This window comes from Lissotriton helveticus, chromosome 10, assembly GCF_964261635.1.
Source record: "Lissotriton helveticus chromosome 10, aLisHel1.1, whole genome shotgun sequence".
Lineage (NCBI taxonomy): Eukaryota > Metazoa > Chordata > Amphibia > Caudata > Salamandridae > Lissotriton > Lissotriton helveticus.
This window is the reverse complement of record NC_136071.1, coordinates 24162384-24180206: the sequence shown is the minus strand read 5'-3', so window position 1 is coordinate 24180206 and position 17823 is coordinate 24162384. Positions and strand designations below refer to the sequence as shown.

Here is a 17823-nt window from a genome sequence, read left to right as displayed (position 1 = left end):
GGACCGGGCCGGAGCCGCTTCCTACTGCGGATCCCAGGCCGGAACAAAATGGTCCTGGAACCGGGGCAGGGGTGGGATAAACTGCACCCAGTGCGGCGCCGGGGGTGGAGCTGAGGGCGGCGCCGGAGCCGGCAGCGCTGCACCTCGGGGCACCGGGCCAGAGCCAGCCGCGCAGGACATTGTGGCGCAGGAGCCAGTGGCGGAGCCGCTGGGCCAACAGGATCTGGACACGGGCCCGAAGTCGCGACGGCGGGAGCCCGGGGCCTAAAAAGGCGGTCCATGGCAGCAAGAAACTCTTGCACCTGTTTGGGAGTCGCCGACTGACCCGGGTGTGGCGGGTAGGCCGCGGGACTCCCAGGCTCCAGAGGAGCCGCAGTGGCGGAGCCCCTGTCCCCCTCGTCCGCCTCCGAGGAGCGACGGGGGGACGTCGGTGAGCGAATTCGCTTCTTCGACTTCTTTTTATGGCGTCGCTTACCGGAATCCGAAGGTGAAGACTAGGAGCCCGAGGCGCGACGGCTCCGGTCCTGCGAGCAGTCGCGGGAACGGCACTTGGACACAGAGCGGCAGTGTGACGAATGCCGAACTTCCAGCAATTTCCGGCGCCGCTCCCGCAAGGCTTTCGGGGCCATGGCTCGACAGTCCCGGCAGGCCCGGGAGTCGTGATCTGTCTCCAGGCAGTAGAGGCACACATCGTGGGTGTCCGCCACCGACATATTACAGCGGCATGACCTACAAGACTTAAAGCTGGGCATCCCTACGTGCACCAGAAAAAAAAAGGGGGTAGACAAAATTCTCAAAAGAGTAGTCAAAAAGTGACTACGGTACATGCTCAATCCGGATCTGCGCTTGCTGGTGCAGAAAAAGAAAGAACTGAAGTCAGGGCGCATGGGTGGCACCCAAGTACTCTCCGTGACGTCATCTTAGCGCCGACAATACCAGGGACGGACGCGGAGCCGCAGGACGCCACCTACTGATGCGCAAGGGTACTCCTAAGCAAAACTTTCCAGATCCAGTTTGACGCCTGGGGATATTCTAAGGTAAGGAATCTATCACTAACGTGTCTCTTTCAGATAGGCCTCTATTCAAGGCAAATGTGTATTTCAGTCATAGCCTGCAAAAAAAGAAACAAGAAAAACCTGCAAAAATAAAGCAATTCCCACCACGCCATCAGGGTTCTTAGAAAATGCACATTGGTTAAAATGATGTGCCTGAGATCAAAGGTAGATTTCTTGGTACAAAAGCACAGACCACATGACCAAGTAGGGCAACGAAAGCTTACCTCTTAAATTTGATCACCAAATCTACTTATGAGGAAATGCTTACATATTTTATGATACCAAAACAAAAAAGAGAATTCAGACTTGCATTGTTTTCTTCCACCTATGCGAACTCCACCTGGCAAGAAGAATTATACTTTCTAAAATTCAACAATTTTTTCCTGAGCACGGTCATCTATTTCAAGAAGGAATCCAGAACAAAGCTTTACCCTCAAAGGAGTGCATAATAGTAAGTCTAACCTCATAGCACTGCTTTGAGCGTAAAAGATGACGGACACTGGGCATGCATGTGTATGAAAGGTTATACTGCAATTTGTTTCTAAGAAACATGGTGAAGATCATGCATAAGAGTAGTCTGAACTAGGACTCAAAGAGGAGAATTAAGTTTTTATCTGTATAGAAGTCAAGCAGAGAGTAGTGTGATTAAGGGCAAATCTCATGAGGATGGGCAGACAGCTTGAAGAGTGAAAGACAAGAGCCTTGTTGGAGGCCACATACAGAAGATCTAGCTGCTCTCTTTAAGGGCAGCTGGTCAAACAAGCATTGTTAAAGCCAATAGGTGTTGCCAATGCAAAACTATTTGCCATTGTCAATGTTTTAATGATTTTGCACAGCAGCACAACCTAAAGAGGACTAGATGCAGCTCAGAGTCATGCTTGGTAGCCCAACCACAAGATATGGAAGTAGGATGGAATGGTCAACAGCCAAAAGTTGGCAACAAACGAATGAACAGTAAAGTGCAGACTGCACATTGAAACCATCCTCACTGGGCAGAGGTTTACAAGGACAGAGACTAGAAATGAGACAGCTCCCAGCACCGACAGCTGTCTTACCTTGTACACAATTTTTCCAAATGAAAATACCAACCTTAAAAGTAAGCTCAGACTCCTCAAGGCCAGATTGTGTGCAAGGAAGAAGTGTTATTACCAGGTGCACAATGCCCATTGCTCACAGAGGTGCACAATACACATTCCTCACATGTACGATACGGTGTCAACACAGAACTTCATAAAATGCTAGGATATGCTATCATCATATGTTAACTACACATAAAGGAGGTGAATTCTTCATATATGTTTGTCGTGATGCAGAATAAAGAACGGGGATAGATGAGGTGACAAAGAGGAAAGCATAAGGAGCAGTCAAAAGGTGATAGTGCTGTGCAATAACTCACTGGTCCAAATCTGCTCACAGGAAGACCAAGAACTGAACGTAGGTCTCCGGCGTCTATGGCTGGAGGTACATGATGTGACTAAAGATGACAATCCTTCAACAACTGTCCCTGATGAGATGTCATAACATTCATCTTGCTCACACACTAATGTATGTTTATCATATGAGACTTTCAAGAAACAGCAATAAGCACGAATAGGGATCTGCTCAGCATGATCCAAGTCGCTCAGCACTCCCCTCTGCATTGAGAGACCACCATCAAAGACGAGGGAATCAGAGGGGCACTTTGTTTTAAAAGACTCTGTAGCAGACAAGCGTGCGGAAAGCTGCAGGAAGTAAAACCACTAGTAGTTTGCAACGTTTCTGTCTTTGGGTCTAATGTATACACCTAACTGGGTTGTCTTTCTGTAGCTTTCATATTGTTAATGTTTGTTGAGAGTCCGAGACCGAATCAATGACAATCCACGTATACCCTTCTAAAATGTCTTGTTCTATTTTAAACCTTGGCATGTAACTGAAAGGGAGACGCGTGTACACCGCTAGCTATGTTTGTATGCAGAGTACACATATAAGCACAAGGATAGAAGCCCTTCAAGTATTGTAGAAACACGCTGCCAATAACATCCTTAATGGAGGGTTCCCCTAGGATCCTGCACGCTGAGTCTCCGAGGGCTCCTGCGACTTAAATCAATAATTGTGCGTTTCATACAGCTTGCTTCCTTCCTCAGTTGAAAGGCAGGGTCAATAATAAAGTCTCCCCGGTCGCTATTACAACTAGAACCACAGACACAGGTTAGATAGCCATGTGCTTCACAAATGACATATGTGCGCATTAGTGACAGTCTTGTTAGCGTAAGAAGGCTCATGCACCAACACTTGTTTTGCCAAAGATAGTAATAGCCGCAATCAGTCACCAGATGAAACTTCACAATTCCTAGCTCAAATTAACATCACGGTTTTGCATTGGGAAAAAAAAAAAACAGAACAGCACAAAAAAACGGAAATTAATATTGATACAAAAACTAACAAACATTGGAAATGCCATTAAGCCTGGCTGGAAACGAATGTTGTATAGTAATGTAAAGCATTACAAGTAGATAGCGTGGGAATGGCTATGTATTTGTGTGGAAGCAAAGCACTAGAGAATAATATTGGTGTAGGTTAAAAAGTCAGGTGACAGTGGCACTGTCAAGCCAGACCAAATATCCAAGTACATTAATGATCGTTCTCCGTCCATCTGTGCTGTTGCAAATGATCTAGTTATCAATGACACTTTAATAGTAACACAGTGTAACATGTGTGCCCCTGCAAATTCAAGCTCAGGCAGCTGGATATATAAACAAAATAATCACAGCTGTGTGGAGAGCAAGCACGTGTTTGTGGTAGCACACAACTTCTGCCCAATCAAAACGTACTTCTGGCTCCCAAAATGTGGGCGGAGCCAAAGCCACTCTCCTGGTTATTCTCACATAATTGCCTTGCAAAAGCTCTTCTGTCAATCCAGACCATAAAAACTGGAATTACTTGATACTTCTGAGAAAATTCAAGGTACCACTGCAGAAAAGAGATTATTAACAGCAAACACATCTATGACACAAAAAGCATTACTTAAAACTATTCTTTCCGATTTACCCAAAGATTGTGCTTGGTAGACTGGAATGAATCACTGCAGCCTGAGCAGTGCCAAAAGTGCCTGGCACCCATCATATTTACCTCGACATTGCAACTGTTCCACTGCATCACACATGCAAAGGAAAATGATATCAACTGCAGATTTTGATGTGGGACCTGTGCAAAAAAAAATATCTAAGGAACATTTTGTGGTATGCGCTTCAACTGGCCCTGAAATCCAGGTGGCTATAGATAACACCTGCACCCACAATTAGAAAAAGAGACGGAGGGAGAACATTTGGCTGTAATCCATAAAATGAGACTTAAAGTTATGGGATACAATAAATAATTACAAAATCAATTGCAAACAAAGTATGGATTGAAACAAAAAATTACCAGTACATGCAATCTCTATCTAACTCAAAGTGTATATGGGTACACACACAGTCCATCTACCTGCATTTGGCAATACTGATACAACAGTGTAGCAAACACTCAATTCTAAAGGTGCACAGACATATGAGGGGGTGGTACGCTCTGGAATTCCATTGTTGAGTGTGCGGAGGGGCCCTAACTCACTACAGCAGTTTACCAAACTATGGGTAATGACCTGATTTTTGGTGAATCGCAATAGTCAAAGCAATAAAGATTCCATTAAATGCGGTGTTTAACTTGTCACATCTGTGGTGATTTTTAAGACAGGGGTCAAACGTCAGGATTCTTTATTCTTTTAACATGGGGACTGGTGTTTACTTTTATTTCTCAGAACGCAAAGTGAATGGAGTTTTCAAAGTGAATTGTGTGACAATGGAGGATGTCGTTTTCTGCAATATACAACAAAATGTAAATATCTGTAGATAAACTGTATGCATCCAGCAGTTAGGAAACCAAAAACGTAGCTTTTTTTTTGTAATTCTGAAGAGTTCTGTAAACCGAGATTTTAATGGCATCAAAACAAATCAAGACACTTGTTGATGCACAAATGATACATATTTACAGAAACCCGAGTTTCACACATTAACATTGGTGTGTTACACAGTTATATAAGTAAACTGTAGGTCTGTGCAAATTTAGTGGCCATTTCAATTGAAAATGTGCGGTCTCCAAATGACAACGTGCTACCACATGATGCTCTAGTTACATTCAAAAAACACCTGCCTCATGTCCATTAAGGTAGGTGGATCACGTGTTTGTTTTAAACCTGGGTGTGGTTCTAACACATTTGGAAAGCACTGCACAACAGGCAAAGTGTGAGGGACCCTAAGGCCCCTTCCTGCCTAAACAATGGTAAAAAATAGCTTTCTCTGGCCAGAGCAGCCTATATGATTTATGCTATGCTGTTGTTCCTATGTAGAAGCTATAAACTAAATTGTGTATCTGAAATCACAACACAAGAACTGGACTTCACAGAATTCTGCCACACTTCATATTCATGTGTATTCACTTACTGGTGTGGTCACTAGCCAGACACCAAAGACTTGCCTATTATAATGCACAGATCTTAACCTTAAAGCCTTACACCTCCCCATCGTAGGCATTCCCAGACACTGCCCTGTTGAAATTACTGATCACTTTCAATGTATGCTCCCGCCCCTATGACTTATCTGAGGCAACAACTTGTCTCCAACTTCTAACTCCTCCAAGCACCGAAGGTGGCAAACAGCACTGTGGCTGGAGTGCTTAAAAGAAACTAAAATACACAAAGGGTGAAACCTGCGATGTACAAAATATCTTAAGCAAAGGCCACTATTCTCTTCAGAAAAGTGACAGAGCATGGAACTTGCAAGATAATAAACAGAGATTTCTCAAATTATATTGTACTGTGGTAACATGGAATTACACATTGCATCTTAATGCAATTAATACATTTCTTAGTATAGAGCCTTCAAATTACACTTTCTTGATCCATATTTTTTTTATTTTTTAATATTTTATTCAGGTTTCAAAGGTAAAGTAATACACATATTTCAGCCACAACCACATAATCGGGTATCGTATCATAGTATCATATACACATTCAATTATGCCAAAACCACAGGTACACATTTGTATCGCCATCTGGATGGGACTTCGTTGAGTGAGCTTTGAGTCCTTACTCATTCCTCAGAATCGTCACTATCATCATTTTGGTCCGGAGGTGGTTCACAGATGTTCCCTCTATACTCGTTCCATGCACCCCATATTTTGGACCATTTTTTGGGGCATCCCCTGTTGCTTAGCACCGCCTTTCTGCTATCATGGCAGCATCCATGTCTCTACACCATACTGTTAAAGTGGGCTGTTCTGCACTGCCCCATTTCTGTGCGATGTTGCGTTTGGCTATCATCATTCCCATTGTAACCCAGCTCTGCCCTGCGCGTGAGGTCGTTTGGCTCCCAGACATTTAGCAGACAGCGCCTGGGTTCTGGTAGTAGTAACCCCTTCTGACTGTGACATCGTCCTCAGCACCCGGCTGATCCATATTTATTTTTAATGGCATTTTCAAGTTTCCCAAACAATAGTGAGAGTCCAACAACGAAGTCACTAGCCGTATGTTATGTTATGTTATGTTATTTGTAGTTTTGTATAGCGCAACGGTTACTCAAAAAGAGTGTCCCGGCGCTTTAGGTAAGGGGAAGTAATGCAGAGTAACATAACACAGTTTAAAAGAAATGAACAGCACAGAGACAATAAAAAAAGGAACAACCTGGAGGCCTACTGGGAGAACAGCCAGGTTTTGAGCCCTTTCCTAAACTCAAGAAGAGTGGTAGCCCCCCGAAGTGGGAGCGGCAACGAATTCCACATCTGTGGGGCCAACAAACTAAAGGAACGGCCACCCAGGCGGGCCCTCTTAACACGAGGGACCGCCGCCAAAAGTAGAGATTCAGACCTCAACGACCGAGCCGGATGGTAAAAGGCCAGTCTCTTTTGGAGATACTTCGCCCCCACCGCATGGAGCGCCTTATAGGCCAAGGTCATAGCCTTAAAGGCAATCCGTTTGCGGATGGGTAGCCAATGTAGCGCCAGCAGTAGCCCAGAGACGCTGCTGCGTCTATTTAGACCAAAAATGGCCCTGGCCGCCGCATTCTGCGCAACTTGGAGCCGCTGTAGCAGGTACTCTGGTAGGCCCAGGTAAAGAATGTTGGCATAATCCAACCTGGAGCCTATCAGAGCCTGCACAGTCAGCCTCCTATGCTCCTCTGACAGAAGAGGCAGAAACCTCCGCAGCATTTTTAATAGGCCAAAGCAGGTGCCGGTCACCCCAAGAATCTGGGCTTTCATCGACAACCCCTTGTCCATCTTAACCCCCAAGTTTTTAGCCATAGGGGAGGAGTCGGACGGTGGGAACATGTCGACGGGCCACCAGGCCTGCCAGCTGGGCTCTATATCGCACCCGAAGAAGAGTACCTCCGATTTATCGGAATTGCACTTGAGGCTGTTCAGTTGGAACCATGTGAACACCGCCCCAAGGCAATTCCGGATACTCTCCCCGTCAAAGTCAGCCCCCCTCTCGCAAGAGAAGAGGAGCTGGGTGTCGTCGGCATACGACACGATCCGGGCACCAAATGACTCCGCCACCGCCGCCAGTGGGGTCATAAAGATGTTAAAAAGGGTCGGGCTCAGAATAGAGCCCTGAGGGACCCCGACTCCCAATGGCGGCATCACGGCGGAGTCAGGTGGTGTCCAGACCGTCTGCCGGCGGCCGGCTAAAAAAGACGAAAACCATTTGAGCACCGTCCCCCGAAGACCAATCTCAAAGAGTCTTGCGAGAAGGCCATCATGGGGGACGGTGTCAAAAGCCGCCGACAAGTCCAACAACACCAGCATGACTTTGCCCCCGGTATCCAACACCCCTTTGATGGTTTCAGAAACCTCAAGGAGCGCGGTCTCGGTGCTACGATTAGAGCGAAAGCCTGACTGAGAGTCATGCAGAATCTCGTGGGACTCCAAAAAATTGGAGAGCACCGACTGAACGTGCTTCTCCAAGATTTTTACAAAGGCCGGCAGCAGCGAAATCGGCCTATAGTTAGCTGGAACCTTTGGGTCAAGGCCAGGTTTTTTAAGTAGCGGAATGACCATGGCCTTCTTCCACTCTGACGGAACCACTCCCAAACTCAACGATAGGTTGAGGAGAGGGTTCGCCAATGGGTTGATTACCTCCGCCAATTTACCCAAAAGTTTAGCTGGGCAAGGGTTCAACGGAGAACCAGATTTTAAATTGCCCATAAGCGCTAGAGAGGCGGGGGCTGACAAAGATGGAAACTCGGCCAGCATAACGCCCCGCGCAGCCGAGGAAAACATACCAACCTCGGACACCGGCGGCCTAACAGGTCCTACAGATGAAAAAGAGTCCTGTATAAGTTTTATCTTGCTAGTAAAAAAACAGGCAAGATCCGCCGCCCAGGAGCCTAAGGGCACCTCTTCCGATGTGATGGTCCGAGGGGAAATGAATTCTCTTACGATGGTAAAAATCTCCTTGCTGGAATTCCCGGCCGCTTCAATTCTCCCCGCGAGATAGGCCTTCTTTGCGAGGCGGATGTCCCGGTGGTAGACCTTAACCACAGCCTTATAGGCAGACCTGTCCAAGCTGTCATAGTGAGCCCGCCAGGCCCTTTCGGCTACCTTGCACTGCTGCCGCATAGCCCACAGTACAGGAGTAAACCAAGGGGCCGACACCCGCTTTGATGTCAAGCGGGGGGGCTGCATCGGGACCAGGTCATTAAGCCTCTCCGTAAGCCAATCTTGCAAGGACTCCAAGTCCCTCTCCAGCTCACCTGAGAGAGGACAAGGGTGAATCAAAGCCGCCTGAGCCAGCATCTCAGGGGTCACTCTACTAAATGCTCTAAAAGCTCGTCCCCGTTGCTGTGGGACAGGGGTGGACAACCTGGCAGTGCCACTGATCACAAATTTGGCAAGCCAGTGATCCGACCACAAGACCGGGAAAATTTCTTTCACCACCAGAGGGGATGTAGAAAAGACCTGGTCAAGGGTATGCCCCTTAGCATGAGTCGGCCCCTGCAGGTGAGGTATGAGGCCCAGTGGAATCATGGCTTCAGAGAGCTTTATGGCAGCAGGGTCAGACGGATCATCCATCCGGATGTTAAAATCCCCCGCCACTAAGCAGTGTTCTGCTCTCAGAGCCAGACCCAACAGCACCGAATCGAGGTCGGCAAAAAAAGTTCCGAGCGGGCCAGGGGGTCGATAAACCAACAGCCCCTTCACTGACTGGTGCGGCGCTAGCATGAGTGAAAAAGCCAGCGATTCCGATCCACGGATATCCTCCGTGGGCAAGACGGTGCACAACGTGCCCTTCCTCACCACCAGAGCGACCCCACCGCCCCTGCCCCTCGCTCTGTCCTTCCTGAAGATGTTGTACTCAGGCGGGATAGCCATTGCCACATCAGGGTTGGAGGATTCTCCCCACCAAGTCTCCGTCAACATTAAACAGAGTGGCTTCTCTGTCTCGAGAAGCTCAAAGATGTCTTGCGCATGACTGCACGCTGATCTGGTATTTAGCAGCATGCAGGCATACTCTGCGCCAGCTATGATACTAGCCGGGGTTGAAGACAAAGCCCGGTTAGGACGCCAGCCACAACCCGGGCAACGAGACTTACCCCTATGGCGGCCCGGAAAGACAGAACAGCAACAACTCTCTCTATAATTCAAAGAGCGCAACTCCTCACATGTGTACCGCACCAAAAGTGCGCCAGATTTACACATACTAGAAGAACAGAGCCCCACCCGCCGCCCGAAACGGTGGGGGGCACAATTAAGGTGCAGGAATGAGGGCGCTAACGCGCTATTAAAAACAGGTAAGAACCTGATTAACCCCTTCAGCGCTAATGACAAGGGTAACTCGTCATGGACTTTCCATTGATTTCAATGGAAAGTCAATGAAGCTCATCGACCACCCTTAGCAGCCAAGTGGTTAAAAAACACCCAATGTACACAACAATACAAAACGAGTAAAAAAATGCAAATTTTAAAGCGCTGCGCGCCTGCAGCAGCGTGAGGAGAAGGCGCCAAAGCAAGGAAAGGTATCCCCTTACCATGAAGGTCGAGCAGCTCCCACCAGCTCGCCTTAAATACAGCCTCCTCGTTCTCCCCTCGGAGAACTAGAGCGCTGAGTGGATTGGCACGCTGCAAGGCAGCAGCCCCAATATGGCGGCCCTACTTCCTGTCCAGAAACCCTAATGCCCGGTGACAGCGCTCCGCTTCTGCAAGCGGTGGGGGGCACAATTAAGGTGCAGGAATAAGGGCGCTAACGCGCTATTAAAAACAGGTAAGAACCTGATTAAAAAACACCCAATGTACACAACAATACAAAACGAGTAAAAAAATGCAAATTTTAAAGCGCTGCGCGCCTGCAGCAGCATGAGGAGAAGGCGCCAAAGCAAGAAAAGGTATCCCCTTACCATAAAGGATATGAGGATGCGTTCAGAACAATGCCTTACAAACTTTAGAACCACAACCCACTTTTTAGAACGACAAACTTTTGTGATCCACCTATCTTTAATGGTCATGAGGCAGGCAATATCTTTAATGTAACTAAAGCATTGAGCGGCAGCACAACGTCATTTACAGACCACACATTTTCTATTGAAATAGCCACTAAATTTGTAGACATAGTGTGACTGGTTAAACTATACACATGCTAATATGTGGAAATTGGGTTTCAATTGATTTTTATAATTAGTGCATCACCAAGTAAAGTGTCTTGCTTTGATCCGATTAAAATCTTTGCTACCATCACACTGCAGAACTAGAAAAAAACGTGCTTGGTTCTGAACGTGAACAGTTAATTTACAGGTGTTTAAATGTTGTTGCACTACAATAAACATACAGCTTTTTTGTTCACATACTCTGTACTTCAGCAAGCAAGATTGTCACATAATTTACCTTACTTTTCTTTCTCATATTGCAAAGTTAGTTTATAAACACCAATGTGTTCGATCAGCAATTATCAGAAGACGTATCCTGACATTTGACCGATCTTTGAAGTGCAGCAAATGTAACGAATTACATACAGAGTTTAAAGGCATCTTTATGTATTTCTTGTACTTTCACTAACTACCAAAAAGGCGAGTAGCAATTCAGTTTGGAAAACACTGCCTTCGACGAGTGACCATATCACACCGGAAGTGCACTGAGCGACTAAGTTTAATGACTTAATTGTGGCAGACATTTTACATCAGCACAAAACGGCTACGGTAAAAGAAAAATTGAAGCTGTCATTTTCTTCCCTAAGTGGCATCTCCCACCTTACGTGTCTCTTTCATCACCATTAGGAAGAAGGTGCCACCACTTTAATTAATCCCATTAAACTGGATCACAGTAACACTTGCCTTTTAAAGTTCTCATCTTGATGAAAACAGAATGTGAATTCCTCCAATCTTTACTCGCTCTCCTACTCTTTACTATCATTACAATGAGTCAGACACATTTCTTGCAATGCATGTATTTGCAATATAACCTTAAGGCAAGGCGGAGAGTCCCTGTGCATTTACAAAGCAAGTGTATGTAAACTAATTGAATTGGCTTCCGACATAGGTTTGAAACACACATGGCATCTCATCCGCCCTCCTGGAAAGGTTCCCAGTTGCCTTTATGTGCACTTTGAAAACTGTTTAGAGTGCTGCTCGGCCGGAGACTAGCAGGCTATATTTTTCCCTAGGAAGTATTTTTTGGTTTGCAAATCGCTCTTAAACATTTTATTCTTGCTGTAATGTGTATGTACTGCTTTTTAAGATATTTTTATATCGAAATAAAGCCAATTTGACTGACTGACTTAAACATTGTGATTTTGTTATTTACGCGCAGGCTTCAGTCCCCAACAAGCTTTCATTAGGTAGTTACAATAAGTCACTGTAAATGTCCAAAGAAACTACTAGAACACTTCGCCTGTGATTGAACAAGAGGGACTTAAGAGAAGGCAGAACTGAAGTTGTAAAAGGAGCTAGCAGATCTCTGGGTCGATTCCTGTAGCCCTGAAGGTGGACACAATAACACACTTGCAGCATGTGGTGTGAGAAATGCAACTGACGCACAATGTTCACTGAAAACATCCGAACATAGTTAGCAATAGATCTACCAGGTACTCGCCTTTCTAAAGAATCTATTCCCCATAACTTGACACAACAGAATTATCAGGATTGAAAACGTGACAGCGCCTTATCTTCTCAATGTATAGTGCAGTGAAGGGTTTATTTAACAATGGTCGATCTGATGGTTACAGTGAACTGGGGTGATGATAAAGGAAGACTGTCAGAATATTGTATAAACAAAGTAAACTTTTAAGCTAGCAGTCCTATTACAGGGGTTTTCGTTTATTGGAGTTTCACTCTAAGATATACGAACAAACATAAAAACATTAGAGCGAATGACTTTAATCAAATGTTTAAGCCCTTGACACATGCAAATGCGGAAAGCGTCACGTGGGTAGCAATTCTGGGCCAAAGAATTGAAAATGTTGGGCTCGTATAAACGTGTAGAAATGGTTAAGATATGCAGACACTGAGCACAGTCATCATCAGAAAACACAGCGATTTGAGGGATTGAAAGCGTGGGAAGCCAACATTCTGCAGTTTGAAGGAACAGATGTGCACAGATGTTCAGGGGAATGATATATTGCAGCAAAGTAAGGAGGCGGTGAGCGGACTGATCTTTAGAAACACTGTTTTGTGGGACTGTTGAAGCAAGTGACAAGAGGAAAAGTTCAGGGGTGTTCTGCATCGCCTGTGAAGCGAAGCGTGATCGATCAGAAGGAGGGAAGTACTGAAAGGCTCTGAGAAGTTGCATGTGTTCCCACTGAGGGTTTCCCAAATTGCAGCAAAATAAGCAAATCCAGTCCAAGGACCATTGGCGTACTGGCACTTTCACAAAGTACACCCTAAAAACTAATTCTGTATAGGGCGCACACTTTCACAGCTACAATTTACAAACAGGATGGCAAGATAAGCTTGACCTTGGCGTGAAGACCCTAAAAGTGTCCACATGACGGGCAGCTCTGACAGATGCGCCTCTGTGCTGAGGCACACGTTTACACACACGGACACACATGATTTTGACACATTTGTGATTAAAAAGACATAAATACAAGGCTGCGGGTGGCGTGAAGCCTACGCCCTCCCCTTACATGGTGATGTGGAGGCAGCAGGCGCCGCGGGCGGCCCGGCAATAACAAGTGCGTGTGGGCTGCAGCAGGCCGCCGGCTGCTCCCCGCGCCGCTCGGGGGGTGGGTGGCTGGGTGTCCGCATGACGCACTGAGGAAATACCCCGGCCCCCCAAAGGCGCGGTGAAACAGCCCAGACCCCCGACATTAACCAACCCCCTCCTTATTTAATATTTCCATCGCCACCCCATCATAGTTAGAATTTTTTTTAAATTTAGTACAGGTTCTCCTCAGTGCGCGAAGCGGGCCGCAAGCAGGCTGCCAAGCGAAAAGCTCAACCGAAAAAAAAAAATGGAAATTAAAAAAAAATTGTTTTTATTTTTGGTCCCCCACTCACAGTCGCTCTTCTCCGTTCGGCGCGGCGGCCATTTTCAAAACGGCTACCACAGGAACTGAGGGAGGGAGGAGAGCGGCAGGGGCGGGCGGGAGAGGGGGCGGCGCGCGACCGCAGCGGCGAAGGGGAGGGAACCGCGGAGGCTCGCGCTCGCTAGCTCGCGCGCGGGCCATGCCGAGGCGCCGCCTAACGGGCACGGCAGCCAAGGGGCGCGCGAGGCGCTCGGCCAGGGCGTCACGTGCCCGGACGCTGACTGACAGGAGGGCGAAAGGAGGGGGTGGGCACTCGCGTGGCCACAGGCGACGTCACCAGAGGAGTCTAACCCTTCAGAGGCAGGGGCAGACTTCCGAGCGGGCGGGGCTCCCGGGAGAGGGAGGAGGCGGGGCGCGAATGTGATCGGCGAGCACATTAAACCGTTAGGACGGTCTGAGGTGGTCTCGAGCTAGCGGGAAGCGGGTGCTTCAACTGACCATGCAGTACGACACGGGGGCGGGGCTTGCTTGCGTTGTTATTGAGCTCGCTCCGCCCTGTTTTTGTCTGCGCCAGCTGTTGGCTTCTCGCGGCTCGCACGTTTGGCAGACTGGCGTCTGATTGGACTCATTGAGACATTCTTACAATTAGAATATGCTCCGTCACACTGCGCAGGTTCTAGTGCGTCCAATCCGAAGCTGGGCGGGCTCCGTGGTCATAATAGCAAAATAATTTTCAGCTGGCCAGTTCATGCTGCGCTCTGATTGGGACCTTAAACTGCCCGTCAAGGCGATGTTGGATGCTTATTGGAGGGGGCGGGGAATATGTATGAGCGTTTATGAAGTCAGCTGTTTCTGTTTAGTGTTGGCTTTTAAAAATACAAAGCTAAAGTTTGACACACAGAAGCCTCATTTTTTGATTGTGACAAAAGTGGGATTTTTTAGGTTTGAGAACCAGTATCAACTACAGGAGTTTTTTCTTAGTGATGACGCTACAGGAAATTATATGCACCCACATTGGTGAAATATGGCTTTAAACACAAATGACACCTTTAGAAATACGCAACATAATAATACTTGCCCATATTTAGAAACAGCTGTGAGGGAGATTTAGCTTTGCACTGGAGCGGAGGATATTTTAAAACACTCAAAACAATATTAACAATATTGAATAAATGCCTAAATGGAGAAATGAGCAAGATCAAGCTTCATTACTATGTAAACTCTGCAATGCAGCATCGCCCACCTGGGATTTCCATACAACGCCCAGGCTATGATCTCTTTTGTACTAAGAATACAGTCCCGGGCACTCGTAGTGAGGATAAAACAATGGTATAAATGTCTCAGATGGATCCAATTGCTGCAGCCGACACCAGTATATTGCTCAAAGTTATTTAATGATGCAACAACAAAACAAAAACAACCAGCTGACACGTGTTTCGTCACAAGAGGGGGTTATCCCGTGCCTCTTCAGGGCTGTATGGCGTTGTTTAGGGAGAAGAAGGTCCCACGTGACCAGGGTAAATCCAACTCGGCCGAGGGATCGAGAAGGACCAAGTGGTCACGCAAGTAGTGGAGTGCAGTGGGATCTCTTGAGAAAAGTGTACACGTCTCTGGTGCAACGTGTAGAAAGGTGGCGGAAACAGGAAAGTATGAGCCGCTACAGAAGGAGGGAAAAGTAAGGTGAGTTGAGGAGGAATGACTGCAGGGAGACCGCACACGCATAAGAGGACAGATCTTACCCTCGGGGGGGGGGGGGAAGCGTAGTTATGAGTCCAGTGTCTGTGTAGACAGCAGGGGCGGGTGCACCAGACTGCAGGAGAACATCAGTGGCCTAGGTGCACGGTGATCTGGACCATCCAGTGTCTTGAGGAGTACGAGTAGGTGGGTGCGATGTACTGCGTAACAATCATCAGAAGCTGGAGGGGCTGAAGCGTAGGATGGCGACGCAAGGCAACAGTGGGCAGATAAGATCATAGTAAGTGGGGATGGATCTTAGCCTGGGTATGTGGCGAACATGTCCATTCACGATCTAGCAGGGCGCGAGAGGGCGGGTGCGCCGTGCTGCTGAGGTCCGTAGAGTGAAGGTAAAAAGACACTGGTCACCGTCTCAATTTCCGGATGCCTCTACCACAGATCGTCTTTATCAACTACGAAAATACTACAATGAATTCAGAACTCTGCTGCCATACTACTCTTACATGTATAGCCAGAAGCACATATCTCTCCTGCCTTAAGGGCCCTATATGGTTACCTTCAAGATGCTTTGTATAACCCACAAAGCAATAAATGTAATAAGATCACTTCTCATCATGGATAAAATCATCAAATACCAGGGTAAAAGTCGAGGGTACACACGGGTATACATCGTCTGCCTACTTTTCACAGTGTGGACACCATCTACCCACCCAAGTAGTTGGGTCCCACCGAAATATGCAAAACATGTCCTGGTGTAATACATTTTTAGACACCGGGAACACATGACATGACACATGAGCACTTGGATGGACGAAAATTGCCTGAAGCTGAATACATCAAAAACCAAGGTCATTATCTTCGGCAATAAACCCTCCCTCTGGACGCCAGATTGGTGGCCTCCAGAATAGGATGCATTACCTAATCCCCCTAGCAAAGTAAAGGATCTAGGTATCACCATAGACAAGGATCTCAAATTTAAAGCACAAATCAGCGAAATTACCACTGCTTTCTTCTGTTCTATAAGGCTTATCAATAAAATTAAAAAATATATACCAGCTGAACTGCTGAAAACAGTTACCTTGCCAATGGTCATAACACAGATTGACTACTGCAACAGCCTTTATCTTACCCTCAATTTAGGATTGGTGAATAGGCTCCAGATCATACAAAATGCGTCAGCTCGTCTAATTTTTAAAATCCCAAAAATTGCATCTGCGAGAGAAGCTTTAAAACAACTGCATTGGCTACCAGTTAGACAGAGATGTAAGTTTAAAGCCCTCTGCCTATCTTTCAAATCACTGCACGGTTTGGGACCAGCACAGTTTGGAAACAAACTGAAGTGGTACCCTCCAAACAGGACCTTACGGTCAGGTCTGGCCAAGAACATGGTAGTCACCCCTTTTAAGAAAGCCAACTGGGGAGGTAGGAGTTTTTTCAGATCAACAGCACAGCTTTGGAATGACTTACCTATCACTTTAAAATCAGCCCCCGTCCCTGCTGAGCTTCAGAAAAAGTCTAAAAACTTGCTTATTTACACAAACTGCATAACATAGGAACATTTATTTTCTGCTCTGTTTTCAGTACTGGTTGTCCCTTGTGTCTTATTTGTTCTTTGTTTTGATAGCGCCAAGACACCTTCGGGCAATAGTCTCGCTTTATAAATTTAATTTACATTAGATACGGCAGCGCCTGCACGTTGTCTGCTTTTGTTCCCAGAAGCAACTCGCAGGCGAGAGGGGTTTGTTAATTTACATTTAAGCTGGGCCCAAAACAAAAACCGAATTTAAGAGGCCATTAGGCATCATTTTGTTGAAGTATCCTGGCTGGGAGCTATCTGGAGCCTCACACCTAGACGCAATTGCAATGGAGGGGAAAAAAGACACACTGCTTATCACTTTATAGATACTTAAGAGAGGCATGCTTTTGACTTTTTTCAGTCCCTGTATATAAGAGATATGCATGTACTGTAAGAATGTCAGATGTTGGTCTGTCACAGTATTTACACAAACAACAATTTAAATAATACTTTTGTTTTATTTCTTTTATAGCTCTACTTATCCCAATGCAGGGTGTCAGAGCGCCTTACATCACACGTGCACATTATAGATTGATAAACATTTGTGTGTAAATCGATTTACAACATGTGTTACATAAGACAGTGATGGTTACAAGGTCTAGGAGTCACATGTCCTCCATAGCTCACTGTGCTAAAGTAAAAGGATTACAATTTATGAACTGCAAGTAACAGTAGGATCTCTGTGTTAAAAACAGTAACCCACTTACCAATTTCCATAAAATAGAAATCTGTCAACTGTATGTTATATGATGTGCTTTGCAGGAGACATCTTAAGCCTGCCTTTATGCAACTTTGATTCAAAACTGAGACTAGACAAAACAAAAAACTCTCCATCAAATATGTTCACCTCCAGAGTTATTTTACCATTATTATTATTCCCTGATAATTACTCAGCACACAAAGATATCTGCAGCTTGTCTGAACCCCATCAGATATTTTAAAAGGCAGACTTTGCTACCAATTAAGCAGAACAGATTTACTGCCACGTTTCACCTTGCTGCCAATTTCTTTGTGACAGGGTTTAAAAAATAAAT

At 46.2% G+C, this 17823-nt stretch overlaps 1 protein-coding gene across 1 annotated transcript in view; it reads right to left on the bottom strand.

Moving 5' to 3' along the window:
* The window catches only part of MECP2 (methyl-CpG binding protein 2), a 267519-nt gene extending 253919 nt beyond the window's left edge, over window positions 1–13600 (bottom strand). The window contains exon 1 of the mRNA XM_078664600.1: window positions 13550–13600. Within this exon, the coding sequence (XP_078520726.1) occupies window positions 13550–13581 (32 nt within the window). The 5' untranslated portion in view covers window positions 13582–13600. The remainder of the gene's footprint in view (window positions 1–13549) is intronic.
* Window positions 13601–17823: the final 4223 nt, after the last annotated feature.